This window comes from Cucurbita pepo, chromosome 11 (genome assembly GCF_057944985.1).
Source record: "Cucurbita pepo subsp. pepo isolate OVF chromosome 11, ASM5794498v1, whole genome shotgun sequence".
NCBI lineage: Eukaryota > Viridiplantae > Streptophyta > Magnoliopsida > Cucurbitales > Cucurbitaceae > Cucurbita > Cucurbita pepo.
The window spans coordinates 3,040,230-3,063,073 of NC_141808.1; the positions used below are offsets into that span (position 1 = coordinate 3,040,230).

At 32.6% G+C, this 22,844-nt stretch overlaps 3 protein-coding genes across 6 annotated transcripts; all 3 read right to left on the bottom strand.

Annotated features, from left to right (window-relative positions):
* Window positions 1–81: 81 nt before the first annotated feature.
* Window positions 82–7,026, bottom strand: PC-MYB1 (Homeodomain-like protein). 4 transcript variants are annotated; one of them, XM_023689778.2, is made up of 12 exons: window positions 6,836–7,026; window positions 6,149–6,317; window positions 5,938–5,995; window positions 5,574–5,631; window positions 5,018–5,112; window positions 4,799–4,902; window positions 4,454–4,582; window positions 2,673–4,254; window positions 2,330–2,580; window positions 2,068–2,182; window positions 1,453–1,689; window positions 82–356 (listed from the first exon to the last, which is right to left on the bottom strand). In XM_023689778.2, the coding sequence occupies exons 2-12, from the start codon at window positions 6,223–6,225 to the stop codon at window positions 225–227; spliced, it is 2,838 nt and encodes a 945-aa protein (XP_023545546.2). In that variant the 5' UTR covers window positions 6,226–6,317; window positions 6,836–7,026; the 3' UTR covers window positions 82–224. The 4 variants fall into 4 exon arrangements, with proteins under 4 accessions (XP_023545546.2, XP_023545544.2, XP_023545545.2 ...); XM_023689776.2 differs by having other exon boundaries at window positions 6,149–6,361; XM_023689777.2 differs by having other exon boundaries at window positions 6,149–6,406.
* Window positions 7,027–8,334: 1,308 nt separating this feature from the next.
* On the bottom strand, window positions 8,335–13,046 carry LA1 (La protein 1). The gene is made up of 10 exons (XM_087128532.1): window positions 12,904–13,046; window positions 12,742–12,820; window positions 12,447–12,599; window positions 11,860–12,002; window positions 11,087–11,235; window positions 10,313–10,414; window positions 9,808–10,219; window positions 9,428–9,575; window positions 8,694–8,775; window positions 8,335–8,582 (listed from the first exon to the last, which is right to left on the bottom strand). Exons 1-10 carry the CDS (start codon window positions 12,952–12,954, stop codon window positions 8,489–8,491), a joined length of 1,413 nt encoding a protein of 470 aa, XP_086984658.1. The 5' UTR covers window positions 12,955–13,046; the 3' UTR covers window positions 8,335–8,488.
* Window positions 13,047–13,682: 636 nt separating this feature from the next.
* On the bottom strand, window positions 13,683–16,656 carry LOC111805964 (indole-3-pyruvate monooxygenase YUCCA6-like). The gene is made up of 4 exons (XM_023691275.2): window positions 15,928–16,656; window positions 15,329–15,577; window positions 14,877–14,999; window positions 13,683–14,364 (listed from the first exon to the last, which is right to left on the bottom strand). Exons 1-4 carry the CDS (start codon window positions 16,654–16,656, stop codon window positions 14,155–14,157), a joined length of 1,311 nt encoding a protein of 436 aa, XP_023547043.2. The 3' UTR covers window positions 13,683–14,154.
* Between the last annotated feature and the right edge of the window lie 6,188 nt (window positions 16,657–22,844).

The following is a 22,844-nucleotide window of genomic DNA, read 5'->3' on the forward strand; positions in this document are numbered from 1 at the left end:
TTTTTTGTTTTATATTTTCTTGTTTGTTAATTCACACATCAGAGTAGTTATAAAAATGGTAAATGGTGAAGTGAGTGAGAATAGTAAACATATATTTTTATCTATTATGATATGTAATAAAGAATACAATATGTTTGTCCTTTCCCCGTTTAAAAGACACATACAAACACAAATCATAAACAACAACATACATTTGATGGAATAAATTAAGCCTTTTGAAATTTCTATCTGCAGCCCTTTAGTAAGTAAGAAGAGGGGCTCGAGAAGCTCCTAGCCGTTGACGTAGAGGATTTTCCGTTTTCGGTCGCTTTGCCAGGTGTCCCACATTCGCTGAAGTCCAGAATCCGTCGCTCCGTCTGCACAAATTCGGGGTTACTCCATCTTTCGTAATGTCAAATTTATTCCTCACTTAAAGTAATAATTTTGCACAAAATTTTATCACAACCTTCTGTTTCTTAATTCTACGACACGATTTTCTAAAATTATTATTATTATTATTATTATTATTTTTTTACCAGGAGACATTTTATACTCTCGCACACATACATACCGATAGGGCAAGTAAAGACTTTATGTTCTTTTTAATTTTAGTTTGACAATTACAGAGATGAAAAATCAAACAATCAACTTAGAAGTCGTTTATTAAGTCTTTTTAATTTTAGTTTGACAATTATAGTTAATGACATGTTTTGGTTTCTAATTTAATCTTATTTTAAAATATTTCCATCTAAAACCTAAGAGAAAATTTTTCTCTTCATTTCTTAGGTCTCACGTCTCATTTGATAACTATTTTGGTTTTATTATAACTAAGCTTAAACCTTTTTTATAAAGCACAGATAAATTCTATATCAAATTTCGAAAACAAAATAAAAAATTTAAAAGCTAACGATTTGAAAAGGTATACATTTAATCGTTTATGTTTGAAAATTATGCTCTTTTCTTTTGTTCGAACTAAACACTAAATTTATAAATAAACTTGTTTTAACTTGGTTTTTAAAACTTTTTTTTTTTAAAAAGTTCTCAAAACTTTGATTTTGTTTTTTAAAATACAATAAATAAACTTGTTTTAACTTAGTTTTTTTTATTAATTTTTAAAACACATTTAAAAAGTGGATAACAAAAAAAGAAACTAACACATTGAAATAGTGGATAATTTTAATTATCAAACATAGTAATTGTATTTAGTTTTGAAAATTTGTCTTGGTTTTTTAAAATCTTTTTACAAAATAGGTAAGAAAGCCAAAAAAAAAAAAAACAAAATGTCTTGGTTTATAAACTTCGCTTTTAAAAAATAGAAAAAAAGAATTACTCTCTCCTACATGTGTTTTTTTACTTTGCTAAATTTCTATTTTGTCATGAAACTTTATCATTAACTAATTTGTAAACATCTAAATTAATTGAAAATTTGAAATAATAGGCAGAATGGGTTGATAAACGAGAGAGAGAACGTACCATAATATCCAGCGTCAAAGTGGAACGGACCCCTTGTAGTGAGTTGCTTAAATGACTCTTTTCCTTGGTCTGGTTCTCATATTTCCTACGTCTTCCTTTCAATAAGGATTGTGGCGTTTCATTTCCCAGAACCTCCTGAGCATTCGCACACGCAGCGGCAGTGTGTTCGCCTACCTGTTTCATCAGCCCAATTGCATCGTAGCTCCTATCCCCTGGGCTCATCAAGTATCCAACATCCTGCAAATACATTCCAAACATAAAATAGGAGACTCTTAAAACAAATAAAAATATAATTGTGTCAAATAAGCCTTTATCTATTCATTAATTTTACAAAATGAATAGGTTTCTGATCATTTGAGCACGTAGAGGACATCTATTTTACACAAAATTGATGTCTTATTAGATTTTCGAGCATTCCGTTGTGTGCACCCTAATGAACTCTCCATCTATTGGATACAAAATTGAAAGTTAAATGTCTTTTAGGATCTATTCGACATTTTTAGACAAAAAACTTGTAAGTTTAGGAATCTATCGTACACGTAATTATGTAAAATTCAAAACTAATTTTGTAATTTAAGAAAAAATAATAATTATTATTATAGACAATAGTGATACCTCCATTGGTACATCAGTGTCCATTCTTGAACCAAATAGAAAAGAGTTGATGAACCAGGGAGACTTCCATGCTGAAGGAGATTCAATGCTTCTATTGAATGGAGTTCCACCGAATCTAGAAACAAACATCGTCAACTGAGAGGCCATATAGTAAACTCCAACTTAAAACGCCATGGATAAAAGGATTTATGCAAGATGGCATCATAAAGTATAATTGTTTTGAAAGATGAAGCAATTAAAACTGTTATAAAGTAAATCTTACATGGTTGCGGGTTCAATAGAGGACTCCTTCGAGGCATTATCACCAATAACCTCAGGGGGCACCGTTGCGGTTGGAGGACGGCTTCCGTGGCTCGTTCCACTGGCAACAGAACAGTTTGCAACTGCACAATGGTCGTTAGAGAATTTCGGGAACTCTTGATCTTGTAAAGCTGTTGAGGTTCTACTACACGGAATTTCAGAAATTTCGTCATTTGAATCACATTCAACAAGAATACGTGAAGGCTGTTGGACCTGCGTAATGGGATTTGAAGGGTGACTCTCTTGTGGTGATTTTATGAGTCAATCAAAGATAGTTTGAGAAGAAAACATAGAACACAACTCACTATTTGGCCAACCAGTTCTTGCATTTTGTTCTCCTGGAAACTGCAGCTATCTGGACTGATATTTTCCTTGCCTTCGGAGTTTCTAGAATTGATTGGGTTACTCTGCGATGTTCTACTAATGCCAACATCAATTTCTTGCTTTTTGTCGCATCGTTTATCGGATAGAGGAGATAAGAGCTCTCTGTGGCGTTTCTTCAAAATCGATGGAGTGTTAGTGAATGTTTTAGCAGCACTTTTCAGCACAGCAACGGGACTATCATCACGGGATGGTGAGTTCCATGGCTTAAATGGCGTAAGACAGTTCATAGAAGACATCATAAGTTGACGAATACCAAGTGGACTATATTCTTGCTGCATATCACTGGCGGATGGTGCAAGATCACAGCTAAGGAATGGAACATCCAGGCGTGGAAACCGAGGAGGCTCATAACAAAGAGCTCGAAGGTCCTGTTGATCTGAATGAGTATTCTCTCTTCCACTAAATGAAGGAAAACTTTCTGCAGTTTTTGGTTCTGAACTAAAAGTATCTACAGGAACAAGCTTTGATGAATCCTTTGAACCCTGCTGCTTTTGGAGTTCTGTGTTCTTTAAACCGTCGTTCGGAGGAGAGTTGGCAGATTCATTGGTGTAGATAAAGCCATTTTGTCCATCACCTACAAGCTCTTGTTCGAGAGATTCAAATAAATGACTGGTTTCACTGGTATATACATAAGTATCATCATTAGCAGAAACCAAGAGAGGAGCTAGAAAACGTTGAGAGCATGAGTTATCCAGAACCTCTGATTGCAATGATAAGTTTCTATTACTTTCTGGCATTTCGGTGCTCGATGATCGGCACTGCAAAGGATGTGCATATCCACTCGGTTCAACCATGTCTCGGGCATCCGTTGTACTTTCTGAAAGAAAAGATTCATTGTTTATTGCATCTGAAAAAAGGACCCTGCAACATTCATAATCAGATATCAGCATATGTTCAGGTTTATCTGAAGCCCTGGCCATATTTTCGACAGTAGATGCACTCAATCCAGCAGAAGTTTGATGGGATGTATTCTCTACTTCCTGAGATCCAATTGCTTGAAACTGTGACAACTCTTGACCTAATTCCAGTGAAGAAATATTTGGCAACTCGTACAAATTATATTGGTTATCTCCAGTTGATGAAGTTCTGCAATCCTGTGACAAATTTTGGTTAGGGGGTTTCGCATAGCAACCCAATTCGCGGAGCATTTCAGGAATCGAAAACGTGATGTCATCCAAAGAACCATGATATTGCTCTAGACAATGTGGTGTTGAGTTTGTTTCCTCTTTTATAAGAACATCTTCAGCCAATTGGCATTCCTCTTTCGTGCGTGGAACAGTAGCTGAAGTTTGAGTGACTTCAGATATGTCCTCTGTTTCTGTCCCTCTGAGACAGCTATCATCTATACTGCTCTGCACCCTTGAAGATGAAAGAATGGGTAGGCTTGATTGCAGTGCATGATGATGCAGGGGTTGATACTGTTCAAGTAAACCGGAGGCCAAATAAGAATCCAACTTCTTTTTCACAGAACTATTCCAGTGGTTCTTTATAGCATTGTCTGTCCTGTTGACAATCAAGTATATATCACTCTGATGGTTATTTCAGCAGTGCTGAAGATGAAATGCACTAAAGCAAAACATTACATCAATGAACATGAAGAATCTCAAAGGGAGTTATAAGCAACATGCAGGTAACATTTCATAACACAGAAGCGCTCTTTGTGAAAGAAATATACTGAAAATCTGAGCATCTATTTGCTAACCTGCCAGGCAAGAATTTCGTTAGCTCTGCCCATCTATTTCCATATATTTGATGAGCACGAATGAGTGCCAACTCCTCTTCCTGTGTCCACGCCTCCTTGTTTATGGCTGGATTTAGGTGATTGTGCCACCTGATTAATTGAAAAGTTTGAGTTAATGTAAAGATTTTACCAAAAAAAGAATGCCTAGACAAAGTTAAGCGATAAATGGGCCCCACAAAACAAATTACTATATATGTAAAACAAGAACTTTAGAGTTAGAACAGAAAAGGACTTCAGAGTTTAGTAGTGAAACATTCCACCACGGTTAACTTCAGGAAGTAAGAATAAAGGTGCTTCTAATCATACCTTTCCCTACATTGCTTACCAATACGTCCAGGTAAGTGCTGTGCTATGGTGGACCATTTCTTAGGTCCATACTTTTGCACCAATTCAACAATTGTTTCATCTTCCTAAAACAATTCCCAAAATAAATTAATCAGTTCATGAAAGAAAATTATGCATCAACTGACATGTTTATTATAAAGAGATAAATACAAACAATAATTACTGTAATGGACAGACAACCTCTTTAGACCATGGACCTTTGACAAGTTCTGGATTCAAAACCTTCTGCCATCTATGTAGACATTGCACATCAGTTCGATCTTTGAAGCATTCCGCTACATACAATCAAATATGAGATTAGGCATCTGGCTTATAGGACATCAAACTGCTAGGATCAATAAATAGCCATTGAATGGCAAGAGAGAGAAAGTGTCGATGCAAACGATCATGAGCAGGTATGGTTTCGACAAATATCAACTATCAAGATTCAAATATCAATATCCTATAACAATTGCATGCTACAGACGACCCATGAATTTGCTGAGTAAGACTAAAATACTATATCAAATACTTTTTAGCTTCCTCATTACTGCTAGTAGTGCAATGAGCAGGTTTTCTTACAGGTAATTAATGGTTCTCTAATATTAGGTAGAGTGACACTTCGCTGAAGGATCTAAACAAGTTTGATAACTTCACCAATATGTGAATTCCACAACGTACAAATGATTAATTAGTAAGAGGAGTGTTTAAAGTATAGGCAACAATAATTGTACAAGGAAAAAAAAATAACCATTACCAATTTTCTTCCAGTTCTTGCCTTTGAAACGTTGGACAGCCTTCCTCAAGATTTCATCCTAATGAAGAAAGAAGTTTATCATACAGACTAAGATATATAAGGAAGCGAATTTGAACACTGATAAGACAAAGGAATAAGATAAAACCCACTACAGATCGTAAATAACTAATTATGGTATTTAGAGAAGAAGGTTTAGCTCTTCATAGAGATGAAAGGAATGATGAGAATATGAAGAAAACCTAAAACGATTAAGAAAATTTCTTTAGCAAGAAAATAGTTGTGAAGAATCAAAATGAATAAATGTTTTTCTGCATCATAATGAAAAGAAGACACTTTAAAGAGGAAAATGAAAATAGTAGGTTACCTCTTCAGCTGTCCATTGGCCTTTGGTGGAACGTCTTGTAGGGCCACTTGTCCTTCGGCTAAAAATCGTTCAATCATGAGTACAGATTTGGATAAGTAATATGGCTCTAAACCTCTCAATCAAAGCAAATTATAACACAAGGAGTGTTGATAAACGGACTATAATGACTGGAGAAGAAGTCGCGAAACTAGAAGAGAGAAAGGAAAATTACCTGTGCAGAGCTTGAATACTCCGACCACTGTCGCCAGGCACATCGGAAGGAGTACAAACCGGAGGATCCCTTTCCATAGTTTTTCCTCAGGCAGGTAAGGCTGCCTAGCCTAACTCCAACTCCACTGCAACTCTCGCCCGAATATTTCCTCCAAATCATTCTACTCTTCCTAAGAAGAGCCAGCAGTTAGTTTTCATTCGAAAATCCGATGGACTGCAGAAACCGAACATATAGGATGGAATTCGTCAGACACAATTCCTGAGGCGTAGTAACAGAAAATATTATAAAATCTCTATATCGGAATCGTCGTCTCAAACCATTACAATCGGAAATCTGGAGTTTCAAATTCAAAGATGAGCAAGGAACCACAAGACGCCATGGCTTCTAGGTTTCAAAAACAAATTTCCGCCAAGACAAAGTACAAACTAAACTCGAAAGGAGTTACTCTAACAAATTCAAAATCAGAAGGAACCAAATCGTTAAAGCTCCAACGGATACGAATTAGAGCTAAACTAGAGATTAAACTAACGAAATACTCCAGAAATCCACTTTCAAACTATCATCTAAATCATAATTGAATCAAAAAAACGAAAAGAAGTAGATACAAATCGCCAATTGAACAGAATTCAAAATCGTAAGTAAATCGAACTTGAAAATTCAGTAGAAAGATGAAGAATGTTCACTTACAAACTTATAGAAACTTCTTCGCCTACTTCACTAACAAAGAAATGCAGATGAACAAGATGAAGATGTTCAAATCCTCGACCTGGCAATCGATCAGACCTCAAGCACAAGCAGATCCGAGAGAGAAGACGCAAGCTAGAGAGAGAGAGAGAGATCAGAGTGAAGCCAAATTCAAAAACGAAGAGGGCGGTCAGGGAGATTCAAACCCTATAGTTATAAAGTCAATGAAAGTTTTTTTTGAAATGCTGGACGGTACTCAATATAACGCCTATGAGAGAAATAGCCATTTTTGTACCTAAAATCCAATCGGTTCTTTTCGAAAAGTTCAAGTTCAACGGGCATTTTAATAATTATCTTTCTTTTTTTTCTTTTTCTTTTTCCAATTAAAAAACAATAATCATCTATTTCTAATTTTGTCCAAACTTTTGAAAAACGTGTGTTCATTACCGTCGCAAAACTGTTAATTGCCTTATTATTTAAAAATTAAACACAACATTATGCGTCCGTGAAGGGCGATGGTAATAATCTATTTTGTCCTCAAATTTTAAATTTTTTTACTGCATTTGTTAAATTCGAAGTAATATTTTATATAATTTTTATTGTAAAAAAAAAAAGAATAATTACCTGTAATTTGATAATAATTGATTTTTTTTTCTTTTAGCGTCAAATATTCAATTTTCATAACACACGAAAAAAAAATTACATTCTTAAAATCAAAGAGTCGGTAGAAAAGGAGAGAAAGCTCTTCGTTCCTGGTTCTCTTGTTTTCCGATAACCTTTCGATCGAGATATCCCCTCTTTTACTCAAAACATGTCATATTCCTGTCTACATATTTAAATTCTTATAATATATAAAAGAAAGTTATTAGCTTACGTCAACAAACATATCACATCAACGAATAATATAGAAGCTCTTAAAAACTTGATTATTGATGTTATTACAACTTGGCAAAATTAATCTAAGAAAAATAATGAAATTTTAATTACTATATTAATTTTCGATGCATAATCATATATATATATATATATATATATATATATATATTTAAATAGTTGGATAGAGAATAAGTTATGCATAGTAATTTTCACTATTATATTTTAAATGTAAACTAAAATATTGATACTTTAGTAAGAAAAATTGGTTTATTTTTCTTACTAAAGTTACTATAAACATATATACATAAAAATAAAAAAAATAAAATAAAATAAAAAAAAGACTAAAGCTACTATATATACATATATATAACTCGAAAAAATATATATATTTTAAATAATTTACATTTTATAACAGTTTAGATAAATAAAAGAAATGTAATTTGTTGATATGATGATTTTATTCACTTCAATCGGGCATTTACTAAAAAACTGGCATACAAATTTAAAAAGGATTCATTCTTATATATACATTTTCAGATCAAAATTTAGAAATATCTATGAATATTCGAGAAAATTTTTGGTTAGCTTTTTTATGTTCAACTGATATAGACTAGGAATTTTTTAAATATATATATATATATATATTAAAAATAATTAAAACCTAAACTAAGCATGAGGCTGATAAGTGAAGTAAAAGACCGATAGATCCGGATAGGAAGTGTTTCATTGTAGCAGAGCCGGCGGCCATTAAAGACACAAGCTTTCACCCTTCCAAGCATCTCACACCTTCTGTGCTTTATTCGGGCGACCTCGGTCGTTGCCGTCCCCTCTTGACCGAGCATGCTTGCCACCTCCTCTATTGAATTTACCACCCCTATAGAAAAAAAGCAAGCAGCAGATAACCATGGAAGATTATGTAAGAGACCAAGCGAACATCCATTATCAGTTTTCAGTACAGTTGTTTATAAAGCAAAGCAAAGCAAACCTTCCACGGTTGCCCTTAAAGTCGCGATGATGCTTTTCTTGATTGCTGCGGAGTAGCCTCCAATACTCCTTCTCAGCCTCACCTGATATCAAAGGAATTTAACTTTACAACCATCCCTCCTCCCTCCAATTCAATTATACCAAGTTTAAAAAGCTCAATTGGATATGGAAACTGTTGTGCGCCGATAGCGGAACAAATGTACTCACAACACCAACAAACGAAATTACACAAAGAGACACCAAGATATTTACGTGGTTCGAAGAGAAGAAGTTCCCCTACATCCACGGGTAGCAACCAATCACTAATAAACAAATGTTACAAGTGAATACCTCACTTTCACACTACAAAGACTCTCACCAATATGTAACTCAACAAATACAATGTGACACCCGAACTCTCCCAAATCCCGATATATAACTTAATCTAGTATGACTAAATCTAATTCAAATAACCAAATCAAATCTAGTCCAAATAACCAAACCAAATCTAAACTTATGACAATTTACATCAGAAACAAGCAATGAATTGACCATACTAACATTGAATGACGAAAAGACATTCATCGGCATTGATGATTTTAGTTTGTGCTTTAGAGAAGCTTTAAAAGAAACTACGCCAAGTGATATTGCTAATAGATATCTTCCTTGCAATCATGATTAACAAGAGAAAGAAACCATTGCCAGTAACTATAGACATTACTTTACTTAAGAGAACATTGAAACTTTGTATGGTACCTGACACTGGCTCTAAAGTGGCCATAAAACTCTTCACAGCCAGCCCCCCTTGTTCGGCAAGTACTGCAGCCGCACGAGCTTTCTGGGCAGCTTCAGGCTCTTCAAATCTGATATAGCCTGACTCATCTCCAATCTTAAAATCGATGAACTTGACAATCCCAATCAAAGAAGAGAGGGGGAAAAATAGGAAAACCCAGATGTGTCAGAACAAATTAACTTTATATGAGAATTGAAAGCAGAAAAGTGATACAAACGTCATGAGCATGGATCAAAGTCCAAACAGTCTTTGAACTAGAAAAAGTAGAGAACAAAAAATTTAAGATAAGTATTATTGAAACATTCTGTTAAGCATAATATATGAAGAAGAATCTATGAGATACCTTGACACTTCCAAACTTCTGAAAAATAACCTTCAAATCCTCGCGCGAAACCACATTCATGTTGTTTGTGAATTTAGCAGCTGTGGGTTTTTCTTCGTCCTCTTCATGTTCATTGACGGTATCATTCGTAGTCCGCTCTTCCACTTCGGGTTTTTCTTCATTGCCTAAGCCATTTTTTTTATTAGCCTCTCCATTGTTATCATCAGCACTCTTAATCTCTTCATCTTTACTCATATTTGCTTCTTCCCCTATTTGCTCCGTTTTCTCAGAGTCATTCTTTGAGGAATCTAATCTTTCGTCTGGTTTGCATTCGGTCTTATCAGCGGCTACACCATGAGATCCATTTTCCTCAGCAGAACTTCCAGATGACACATTTTTCAATGTAAAGGCGACAATTAAGCCTTTAGGGTAGCTGCAATAACAATGAGTAAGATCATGTGATGTGCAAAAAGGAGGTGTGCATGGCTAAGAATATTGGATCTTGCTACAAGCCTATACTACATACTTTGATTCTGGGGGAATATTATTCTTGCGGTTTGCACTCGAGTTTGCGCGTGCACTTTCGAACTCCTCTGTCTCTTTTGCTCTCTCCTCATCAAAATCCCTCCTGAAATGGAAATAATCTTTACAAACGCAATTGAATGATATGTCAAAGGGAATATTAAATCCATGTTTAAAATTGTCAAAGAAGCTTGGGTAATCAAACACATATATAGCATCAAAGTTCACAAAAAACAGCGCTTAAAAGGCAAGTCTTAAGAAAAGGCACATTTTTTTAGCCTCGAGGTTTGCACCTCATAAGAAGATATTAAGGTTCAGATAAACTTCAACGATGGCTAGAAGCAAAAAAGAAAAGAAAAACAACTAATTTTCAACATACAGAAGTAAACTAAGGATATAACCAAAACATAGTATGGAATCTGGCATTAATCATTTTGCCAGCCTATAAGGCTATAACTATTTTACCATTAAGCCTTTTAAAAAGGTCAGAAGAAAAGGTTAAAGAATACACAAATCCTATTGATGATTGGCTACAACGTTTAGAATCTACAAACTAATCTAAAGCTAAGATTGCAACAGTTTGTGGATATAAGGTTTTAATATTGTAATTATAATTCTTACAATTCATAATGCATGGTTTTAAAGTTATGACTATTGGTTCTTATTTAAATTGAGGTTTATGACTGATACACCCAGAGGTTCATCGTTCGATTGAGAAGCAAAAGAGTAGGAAGAAAATGTAGATGTGCGTGCTTATTGTATTTCAAAACACACTTACTTTGGTTTCAATTCTAACTTGGCACCATCATATAGCAAGCTCTCCTTCAAAACTTTTTCTGTATCTTCCTCGGTAGAAAATTCTACCAAGGCAGTTCCACAGAAAACCCGTTTATCTGCAACATGGCGCGGCAGCCTCACACTGTTGACCTAAAAAACAGTAGGAAAATTCTTACATTCAGCAATATAAGTGAAAATAAATAAATAAATAGGAATCCAACAAAGGGCCGTGATAATGACCCAATTCGAACCGTTAGAACAGGATTTTGAGTATTATGAAAAACAAAAATAACTAAAGAGTCAGGTTAAAGTCTGAAGATCCAGGAAAATGGGAGGAATCATAGAATTGCATTTCATATCTTAAAACTTCCACAAATCGTTAGTTAGTGGTATAACATATAAGTAGTGCGCAGTTTCCATATTCGTTTGAAGCATGATTATTTCAAGAAGATCAGTTACCAGTCTGTCCAAAGTTCGGTTCGTCATCAGGACGATACCGAGATTAAGTGGGAAAGAGTATCACAATCCATGATGCAATTGTGCCCCCAAGAAATTCATCGAGGACGATAACTAGATTAATTGGGAGATAATATTACAACCTAAGTAGGAAGGGTTTATGGTTTAGAAGAGAGACAGCTATTTGGATAATCTAGCTAAAACTAAGGACATTCGGGAGCGAATAATGAAACGAAAACATTGCATTAAATAATACCAATACCGACAATGACATTGGGAATAAAATATAGAAATGACCAATGAAAAACAAATATTTACCTTTGCACTTTGATTAAAGAAAGCTTCTACATCTTCTAGCTTGACATCATATTCAAACGGTGATGCAGCTATGGTTTTATCATCCAATTGTTCTATTAACTCTTCAGGCTTTGGGAGTTCAGTAGTTCTACCAATCTTCTTCCCTGGACCATACAAACCCGAACTCAAAATAATGATAATATAGTCCAGAACAATCTGTAAATTGGAATCATATAAAACAGGTAATTATAGAGCAGGTGCTAATCTGAAATTCTATGAAAACTTTCGACATTTAACATTTTTAATATATTAATTTATTTTATTTTCATGATTATGTCGGGATGGATGACACCAACATTTAGACCAGCCTGTCCACGAAATTGAAACCTTAACTTTTACTCCTGCTAAGTAGTTTTCTTCTTCTCTCATGAAATTTTGCAATGCAATAGATAAATTCATAACGATGCACTAATGGCCAGAAAATGCAATGGTTTTTCCATAACTCCAAACTACGCATTTCATGCTACACAATAACAAATGAAAATTCCACAACTACTCAGCATTCAGATAAATGTCGAAATACATCACTTATTTGTGAAAGAACTAACCATCTTCAGAAACTTTGATAGTTGAGGAGCTTCTTAGAGTTTCAGCGACGGCCTTCAGAGTATCTTCTGGAATCTCCTCTGGTTTCACGTCCTGCTTCAATTTAAGATGTCCTTTCATCCGAGAAAACGTACAAATCAAAGACAAATCGACCACTGTAATTGCACAGTTAAGAACAACGAAAGACCTTCGAAAGGAGTATCCAAAAAATAACACTAATCCAAATTACATTTTAAAACAAAACAGAACCAAAGATGAAAAATGCAAAAACACATATGATCAGAACGTGAAGGATACTTCCATCGGCGATTCCGCTAATAGTTTTCTTAAGAAAACCATCTCTAGGAAGATTACTGTCACTGAAATAGAACTCGACCTGCAAAATAAACATAAAACCGGTCAGCATTTGAAAAGGATCGACTATAACTCGAACAAATATAGATTTTGAACGCATTTAACCTGACGAAGAACTTTCTTCGCGGTCTCTTGATCGAGAGAAGAATTCTCCATGATTGGGAAGAAAAAAAGTTCGAGCCGGAGAAAAAACGCGCGCGGTAAGAGAAAAGAAGCAGAGAGTAGGGTTTCGTTTATTATGCTTGGAATATAATAGCCGCATTTGGTGTTGCATATTAATAACATCAAAATTTCATGTAAATTGTCAAAATAATGTTAATTACATTGGTTCGAACGCGAGACCTCCGAGACCTCGTGTTTTGATATCAAGCTAAATTATCGTTCAACTCAAAAACTTTATTTGACAATTACATTTAGTTAATTTAATACTCAATATCGACAAAAATACTTAGACCAATTTTCTTGTTTTTCTTAATTAATTATTTCTCTTATATTTCTTAATTAAAGGGGAAAATTACTTTATCTATTTTATTATTTTCAAACATAAAAATAACAATATATTTCATCTTTTTTTAAAAATAAAATCTTCATTTTTTATTTTTAGAATGGTAATTAATATGCCTTAACCAATAATTTCTAAAGAATTTGTTATATAAAAAAAAATAAGAAATTAATTAATATTTATGATTTTGAATATATTTTAAAGTTAGTTTGATAATTAAAATAATTGCTTTTTTTTTTTTTTTTTGTTCTAAAGTAGAAATTATTCCAACAAAATAAATGGGTAATTTGAAATTTTCCACAAATGAATATTAAATTTAGCATTAAAAAAAACAATAGCAAACTACAATTTCATTAAATAAAAAATAAAAAAATAAAAAAAATAAAAAACACAATGTCACTGTCACTCAACAACAGTTAATTTGGATCGAAAACAAAAAAAAGGTATTCGATCTTTCTCTAAACGATCTAACGGTTATCAAGTGTCGGTCACATTATTTCAGATCTCTCACCGTTTATTTGTTTTTCTCTCTCCTCCCTACAATCTCCCGTTTCCAAACACCCCTTTTCTCTCTCTAACCAGAGACAAAAAAAAAATGATTAAAAAAAAAATTAGCTGCCCTTCACGAGAACAAAAACTCTTCAGTTTCTTCCTCCTTCCCGAGGGCTAGAATGGTAATTTCCTCTCTGCTAATTCTCTCCATAACCCAGCTGGTTCCTTGAAGAAGAAGAAGAAGCGGAGGCGATGATTCTTGAATAAGCGATTAAATGGAACTTCTGCGATTTTTTGAAAATTTTTTGGGGGCTTTTTTTTTTTTTTTTTTTTTTTTTTGCAAAGAGTAGAGTCAGAGTCGTCTACGTGGAGGGTAGAGATTGCGTGAAGGGAGTACAAAACTTGGCGTCGGCTTTCCAACACCGTTCGATGTCCTCGGCGATTCTCTTGGCATCCATTGACGAGCCGAGTAATCCACGATTTGTGAACCCCGCAGCATATAGCCCGTTTTTCCCTTTCCACCCAAACGGCTTCCTTGGCAACCCATCTTCTTTCCCAAACATTTCTCCCTCCTAAAATAATAATAATAATAATAATAGTAATAATTAAAAAAACATGCTTTTAATCTTAATGGTTGCATAAATATAAAAAACTAAATTACCAAAATACCCGAGGTTATTTCAAAATAAAATTAGAAATTATCATACAAAACAACTAATCAATCACATTCTAGATTAAGGGCAATATGGTAATTTTAACTAGAAGGACAAATTTAAAGGTAATTCTTTTGTAATTTAGCCTCAATTTATAGGTACTATTTGCTACATCAATATAAAAAAAAAAACTAAATTACCAAAATACCCAAGTTATTTCAAAATAAAATTACAAATTAGAATCCAAAACAACTAATCAATCCCATTCTAAATTAAGGGCAATATGGTCATTTTTAATTTTTAAAACTTTTTTTTTTTTTTTTTTTTTTTGTAATTAAGCCTCAAAATGCATTATTTGTTGAATTAAAAATTCGAAAAAAAAATATTAAAAATAAATAAAAATAAAAAATTGTGGAAGGTAGAAAGCTTACCTTTAGCCAAGAGGGCACATTGCTTCTATAACCAGTAGCCATTATAACGGAATCATATCTTTCTATTCTTCCATCAACAAACTCCACTGCATGACGTCTCAGCCGCTTGATGCTTGGACGTACCTACACACATCAACGGTCCACAATTTTTCACACAAATGCCAATAATCAAATAATAAACCAATAACTTATTCAATATATTTTAAATTTACAAATTTATTATATAACATTTTTATTTATCACATCATTTTAGAGATCTATTTGACATTTTTCATTTATAAAATAAATTAAAATATTGTAGATTAATATTTTATACCCACTTATAGATGTATTAGACATTTTCAGCTCATAAAATAAGATATTATTATAGACAGATATCTTTAATATATTAATATATTAATATATCAAATTCATCTCATATATATTATAATTAAGATATTACAGACAAGTACCTTAATATGTCCCGTTTTGATCTTGGCAAGGGTACCAACATCCAAGACGGGTGTCTTGCCGGACAGGTTCTTGAGACGAAGTGGGCCGATAATGGGCCGGTCCAATCCGAATTTGGCAGTGTCCCCAAGAATCAGCCTGGACACCATCAGCAGGAACCCATCGACAAGACGTACGGGCAGCCACTTTAGCAACCATATGGACAGGCCAAACGTCGATTTTCCCAGCATCTCTCGTGGCAGCACGTGAACCTTCAATATTTTACAAATTAACAATCCAACCCCTCCAATTTTATCCCCCTTCCAAATTCCCCCCCTCATCTCTCCCTAAATTGCAAATCGACCCATAATCGAGTGGAGTGTCCACTGTCCACTCGTTGTTTTTAAGGTTTCCTGTTTTGTTTTTGTCCTTTTTTAGTGCACTTTTTAATTGGATTTCAAATGATTTCTGATTACGACAATATATATATATATATATATATATATATATATATATATATATATATATTGGTTATTTATTGATTTTCCATTGAAAATAAATACCCAAAATTAATAACATAAAAAGAAAAAAAATAAGGAAAATTAGAGAATTATGTTCTTACTGCGTCTCTGACGACGAGGGAAGGGCTGGCTCTGTGTTCACAGAGATCCAAACTAACTTCCATGCCGGAATTCCCACAGCCGACGACCAAAACTTTCTTCCCGCCAAATTCTTCGCCGCTTTTGTACAAACTCGCGTGCTTAATCGGGCCATCAAATACGTCCATTCCGTCGAGTTTCGGCACCACCGCCTCCGCATTTTCACCGGTGGCGACAATCAACCACCGTGAAACGTACTCCGTCACCGTCGCGATCTCGTCGGTATTACCATGCTTACTCCTCACGCGCCAAAACCCGAGCGTGTGATCGTACTCCGCCTCCGCTACTGTCTCGTTGAATCTCGGCCGTATATCGAATCTCTCAGCGTAAACCTCCAAATAACTCACGAATTGATTCTTGGAAGGGTACGTCGGAAATTCCGCCGGAAAACTCATAAACGGCAGCTCGCAGAATTGCTTCGGTAGATGCAACCGTAGGCGATCATACGTTTTCAACTGCCATAACGACGCTATACAGTTGGATCTCTCCAGTACAATACTCGGTACCCCTTTTTGTTTCAAACATACCGCCGCCGCTAGCCCCGACGGCCCTGCACCCACTATCACCGGTCCCGGTACCCAAACTCGCCGCATCTTGTCTTCTTCTCCTCCTCCTCCGCCGCCGCCTATCTCCTCTGTAAGAAATGGGTCGTTTGAAAGCTTCCCTCCGATTTCCTTTACATAAGAAGCCATCACCCCCCTCCCCCGTCCACCCCGAAACTAATATCCCTTGAATCTTGGAGTGGATTAAGAGAGTCTTATCCGTTTAGAAGAATGAGTAATTTTTAATTTAATTTAATTTAATTTAATTTTCTAATTTATATTTCGAACAACAATTTCGGGCATTCAACCAAGAGAAAGAGAAATTATGTATATATATATTCCTTTTGTTCATATAATTAATTTATATAAATATATACAACTTTATTCTATATATATATATATTTATAACAAAATCCATAACTTTCTTTATTTTTTTGTTTTTTTTTTTATTATTATTTTAATTTTTGTTTTTTTTGGAGAGAAGAGGAGTGATCTGACATTCTTCACCACATGGATAAGTTAACCACTTATCATTTAAAAAAGGAAAATTATCCCTACAAATCTTCCTAATTTTACGGTTATAACAAACTGGGTAATTTATCTACTTATCTTCCTCGTTTTATGGTAAATAATTTATCTACTTATCTAAAAACTGCGGGTAAAAAGGAAACTATCTCTGTAAATCATCCGAATTTGACGAATCTGACATGGTAATTAGTCTACTTATCTTAAATGCTTGTAAGAACCAAAGGTTAATTATGTAATGAACACTAATATTGTATTATTACAAGGTAAATATATTTACTTAATGAACAACACTAATTTTATCTGAATTTGACGAATGTAATTTGTCAATTTATCTTAAATACTGGTAAGAACGAAAACTATTTTGATAAATTATGAAATGAATCTGACCTAAGTAACACTAATACTGTATTATTACAAGTTAAATATGAATTTGTACGTAATCAACAACACTAATTTCATATTATTAATTTAATTAGTTTAATTTGTCTACTTATCTTAAATACCTGTAAAAGAAAAATATCCGTAAATATGAATTATGAGGTAATCAACAACACTAATTTCATATTATTAATCTAATAATTTAATTAAAACAAATTGAAGATTTTTCGGGTTTACTCTTTAAATTTTTTTAAATGGTATATATATATATATATATATATATTTAATGTGATGGATTTTCCGTACATTGAACCTTATATATTATTGGGATTGACATGGTACTGTGTTAAATTTGATGGAAAAAAAACCGTACCAAAAAGGACAGAACATAATTATACCAATATTATTTAATGTACATTCATTTAGTTACGTAATTGTTCAAGTGCTGACCTTATTTATTTTTAAAAAATATGAAAAATATTTTTTAAAATAACACTACACCAAATTTTATTTTAAATTAATTAAATGCACCTTTATGTTAAAATTATATATATATATATATATAAGAAATTAAATAGGCTAGGATTACAAATACAATCATATTATTGTCATGGTTAAACATTATAGTGCCCATTTATATATATTTTGTTCAAATTTTAACCTTATAAAATCATGACTATTTTATTCCCGAAAATATGGAAAAAAAATTTAAAAGAAATTAAAATGGACTATAAAAATTTATATTTTTAATTAAAAAAAATATATCACCTAATTTTATAATTAAAAAAAGAAATATATATCACCTAATTTTATAATTAAAAATATTTTAAAAAGTTTCTGGACCTAAAAATTAAAATAGATAACAAACTTTTAAAAAGTTTCTGGACCTAAAAATTAAAATAGATAACAAACTACTCTAAATCTGCCGAGAAAATTGGGAACACAAAAATAGGGGTTTGGGTAGAGGAGGAGTGCCGGGAGCACATTCTACGGACATAATTTATTTATTTTCCCCTCTTTATTATTATTTTTATGAATAATCTTTTTTTAAATATTATAAATAATAATATTATATCATTTTTAATTTGAAATAAGGTTTTTTTAAAAGAGTTTTTGTACCGTTTGTTTTTTTTATGGATAATTGTTATATATATTTAACCTTTATCCGTAATTTTGTTTTATTTAAAAAATTTATTTGACAAAATATTTTTTTCCAACAAAATTTCCATTTCAATACTTCTTATTTTTATAAATAAATAAAATAAAACAATATTTTGACAACTATTTTTATTTATTAAAATCTCTTCTTTTATATAAATTTACACAAACTAGAGAGCAAAAGTGATTTTTCAATATTTAAAAAAATACAAGATAAATAATAAATGTGGTCATGAACTGTCATTAACTAATTAATGATAGATAGGCTAAATTAATAAAAATTCTATTAACTCTATACTTTCGGTAAAATATTAAACTTCGAAAATTAACCTTAATTAAAAAAAATTAAAAAAATACATTTATTGCTATCTAAATAGAGACTCGTTAACATTCAAAAGCAACGTGGGAGATAAACTTAATTTATATAATTACCAAATTAAAAAAATATATTTCAAAAAAATGAAATATTATTATAATATTATACAAAATCTAAAAATTCCACCAATAATATATTAGAAAAATAAAAGTGTTAAATAATAATTAATTTAATATATTGTGTTTTTTTCACAAATTTTTAAAGTTAAAAGCCTACTCCAAATTAGAGGGAATAGGGTTGTAGCCTTACTAGGCTAGGGATCCAAAAACCTTCCAAATAAATAAATTAATAAATAAATTTAATATATTTTATTTTGTTTTTTAAAATAGAGAGTTTGGGACCCAAAGTTGTTGGCTTATTTAACAACATTTTCAGTCCCTCTCCATGGGAACTAAGATGGTTACCTAAGCTTGTTTTATTTTTTAATTTTAAATAAATATTAAGATGGGCCCATAGGTTGGTGGCAAAGCCCAATGGGCTTTTCTGAGCACGCTCGCTTGCCCGGCACTCGAAAACAGGGCCTACATATGTGGGCCTCTATTTGTCCCTAGGAACGCATTTAATTAAAATATAACTATTCCAAAAGTATAATAATTCCTTTTTTTTTTCTCATCTTTTTCATCCTAGTGTAGCACTTCTATCCAAATTAAATAAATAAAATAAAAAATAATTAAATAAATAATAATATTATAATAATTGTATTTGCCTACTTTACCTAATAAACATAATTGATGTCGGATAACTTTATGTTACAATATTCAGGAAGCTCTAACCGCACTTGAAAAATTTGTATATATATAATCATTTTCTGTTCATTTGTATTTTTTTTTTGTCACGTAAATTTCAATTTTAATTGAGTTTGAATGATTTTTAGGTCAGAAAATTCCCGATAGACTTTTTACATTTAGATGAATTTTTTATTCTATTTTAGTCGACTATACAATTTATAATTTTATTGGAATATTTTTATCGTTTTTTCTTCAATTAAATGATGCTAATATGATTAGTGGGGCCATTAATTTATTTAGGTGGTGGATTAATGATGATTAAGGATATATGTGAGATCTTATTATAAAGTTTGTTTAATTAAAAACTATATAATAAAATGGATTTGATATCAAAATGCCAAAATCAAAACAATTATAAATAATTAAGAACTATTAATGATAGGCTTGCAACAACTAAGTCAAAACATACATGCCCCCATTTAATCTCTTTTATTATTTTTTTTAAAAAAATTATTTAATTATTTTCATGTTTCGATACATTAACTCGAGAAAAATAATGACCAAATCTTACCTTCGTAACATTTATTTTATTTTTAGAACGAGCATACAGTTAAGATATCTATCTTTTTATATTGAGTGTGACTGTCGACTCGAGGGTCAAATTCTCATCCTTTTTACCTTACATGCTCGTTTGTAAAACAATTAGGTCTAACTTAAAGTTATGGCTCTCGAATATCTCCATTTAGGGTTAAATTTTCATCCTCTTTGCCTTACGTGCTCGTTTGTAAGACAATTAGGTCTAACTTGAATTTATGGCTTTCGAGTACCTCCATCTGGGTCGAATTCTCATCCTCTTTACCATACATGCTCGTTTGTAAAACAATTAGGTCTAACTTGGATTTATGGCTCTCGAGTATCTCCATCTAGGAACAAATTCTCATCCTCTTTACTGTACATGCTCGTTTCTAAGACAATTAGGTCTAACTTTGAATTTATGGCTCTCGAGTACCTCCATCTAGGTCTAACTTAAAACGGTTTTTTAAAACTTATAAAGTCATTTCAAACCATCACTGGCTAGCATACGTGGTTTATATAAAATTGGTGACTTGGATTATTGAATTATCAATTTAATATCTAATTTAATTAATTAATTATGTTTAAAGCTTATTAATTTAACATCCAATAAGTCATAAATGGATGTTTATAAGTGAATTAATGGAACGTTTTCCCTAGGTTTGCATGATTAATATATAATGTGGTGCTAAACGACAAATTGTTGTTAGCCTATCCCCTTCGAGCATTATTTCACTTTTATATATTGCTTTTTAGTTCATTCATAAAATAAATAAATAAATAAAATAATAATAATAATAAAAATTTAAATGAATTGATGTAATTATAAGATTAAATTATGATAGTTATAGGTTTAATTAGATGGATTAAGAGTATAATTATCCAAGAAAAAATTAGGATGACGTGGATATGTTTTTTTTTTTTTTTTAACGAAATAAAAAGTGATATTGGTGTTATTTGTTGGGGTTGACATTTGAATTTTAATTATGGGCATAATTATTATATTTTGATTTGACGTTAATTATTGAATAAATAAAGTAATTATGGAATTGTCCCATAAAATATATTATTAAATGAAACTATATATTATACGGTTAAAATGTACTATATTTAGATATGATATTAAACAAAGTCAATGTACCATAATGAATCAAAGTGGGACCTAAGTAAATAGAATTAATTCTAACACCAAACCCGTAACACTTTCGGAAGAAGTACTTAGCAAGTCTCGAACTTTATTTATTTATTTTTATTTTAGAATTGAAATAAATTAAAATTCTGAACTCTCGATGTGAGGTTTTGTGGAGATCCGTCTCGAATAAGGTGAGAAATCGTCGTTTAAATGGGAAATGAGAGAGAGAGTAGAAAGAGATTTCTTTCTGTGAACTAAATAGAGTTGAGAACGGAGATTCCCGTTCCCGTTCTACACCTCAACCCCACCCCAATCTCTTGCCTCGTCTGCTTCCTTGCTCTGTTGACTCTTTATTCTCTTCATCTTCTAGGAGATAAGGTATTTTTTCGGAACGAGCAAATCATAATGATTGTTGGCTCGATTCGAATTAGGATTCAGAATCCGAATTCGGCACCTGATGACCTCAACATTTCCTTATGTCCTCTACAACATGGTCAAATTACTTCTTATTTCTAAGATTGAAGACTATTCTTACAGACCAACAGAAGTCTTTCTAGCATGTTTTGTCATCGCATCTTAGGAAAATTCCTAGGACATGTACCTTCCTTTTCGGTGGCTCAATCGTAGGAACTTCAAAATTAAATATGCTTTACTTGATGTCACAGTCATGCATGTCCAAGACGTGTTGTCAATGGTTGCATGACAGATATCCTGGTCTTGCTTGTCCAGGACGTGTTGTCCATGGTTGCATGCCCATTCCAAACCCATTTTACATGCTTTCATCCTAGATAGGTCTTTACCATTCCATATTTGGTCAGTATGAGGGTGTATGACCGTTCACCAAAATTGTGTCTACACCTATAAGGGCTAAAATGCTCCACAATGTACTATAGGGGGATATGACTAGTTGTCAACTTCTCCCTACCGACAGTTATATGCAGTAAACCGTTGTTGTTGCCTCTTGCTTACATTCCCATATAACACAAATTTCAATTTCTCAAATCTTCCTTTCAAAACTCTGTTTCAAAATCTCTCTGCCCCCGTTTTCTAAAACTGAACAATTCTATGTTGGGTGATCTCGTACGAGGTTTCTTAGGATGTATGTGAGTAATGACAAAACATGTTGGAAGAACTCGTGTTAGTTGTGAGGATAGTGATACAAATCCTGGACATGAGCCGTTACATATAGATACTTAAACATTTGAATCGATAATAATAATTAAAATGTTACACGTGTGAAAAAGACAAACGTGAAGGTGGTTCAAAGATTTAAAAGTAATTATAATTAACTTGGTAATGAAGCGATTAGAAAATGGGTTTGTTTTAATCATATGGCTTTGCTTCTTAGTGCTAATCATTCAGTTCTTAATTCTATTTTAGTCGCTACACGTTTAAGTCTGCTCTATTTTATAGCCGTCGTTTAGGTTTAAAAAATTTAATCTGTTAATGACGTAGTTTTGAGTAT

Excerpts from the sequence above, each read along its gene's own strand:
- PC-MYB1 (XM_023689778.2), bottom strand. The coding sequence starts at position 6,225 with ATGGAAAGGGATCCTCCGGTTTGTACTCCTTCCGATGTGCCTGGCGAC. Across the intron at positions 5,996-6,148 it reads AGTATTCAAGCTCTGCACAG|CCGAAGGACAAGTGGCCCTA; the intron begins GTAATTTTCCTT and ends AACGATTTTTAG. Across the intron at positions 2,581-2,672 it reads AAGAACTGGTTGGCCAAATA|GTCCAACAGCCTTCACGTAT; the intron begins GTGAGTTGTGTT and ends CCCATTACGCAG.
- LA1 (XM_087128532.1), bottom strand. The coding sequence starts at position 12,954 with ATGGAGAATTCTTCTCTCGATCAAGAGACCGCGAAGAAAGTTCTTCGT. Across the intron at positions 12,003-12,446 it reads TATCAAAGTTTCTGAAGATG|GGAAGAAGATTGGTAGAACT; the intron begins GTTAGTTCTTTC and ends TGTATGGTCCAG. Across the intron at positions 8,583-8,693 it reads TTTAAGGGCAACCGTGGAAG|GGGTGGTAAATTCAATAGAG; the intron begins GTTTGCTTTGCT and ends TTTTTTCTATAG.
- LOC111805964 (XM_023691275.2), bottom strand. The coding sequence starts at position 16,656 with ATGGCTTCTTATGTAAAGGAAATCGGAGGGAAGCTTTCAAACGACCCA. Across the intron at positions 15,578-15,927 it reads CCCTCGTCGTCAGAGACGCA|GTTCACGTGCTGCCACGAGA; the intron begins GTAAGAACATAA and ends AAAATATTGAAG. Across the intron at positions 14,365-14,876 it reads ATGTGCCCTCTTGGCTAAAG|GAGGGAGAAATGTTTGGGAA; the intron begins GTAAGCTTTCTA and ends TTATTATTTTAG.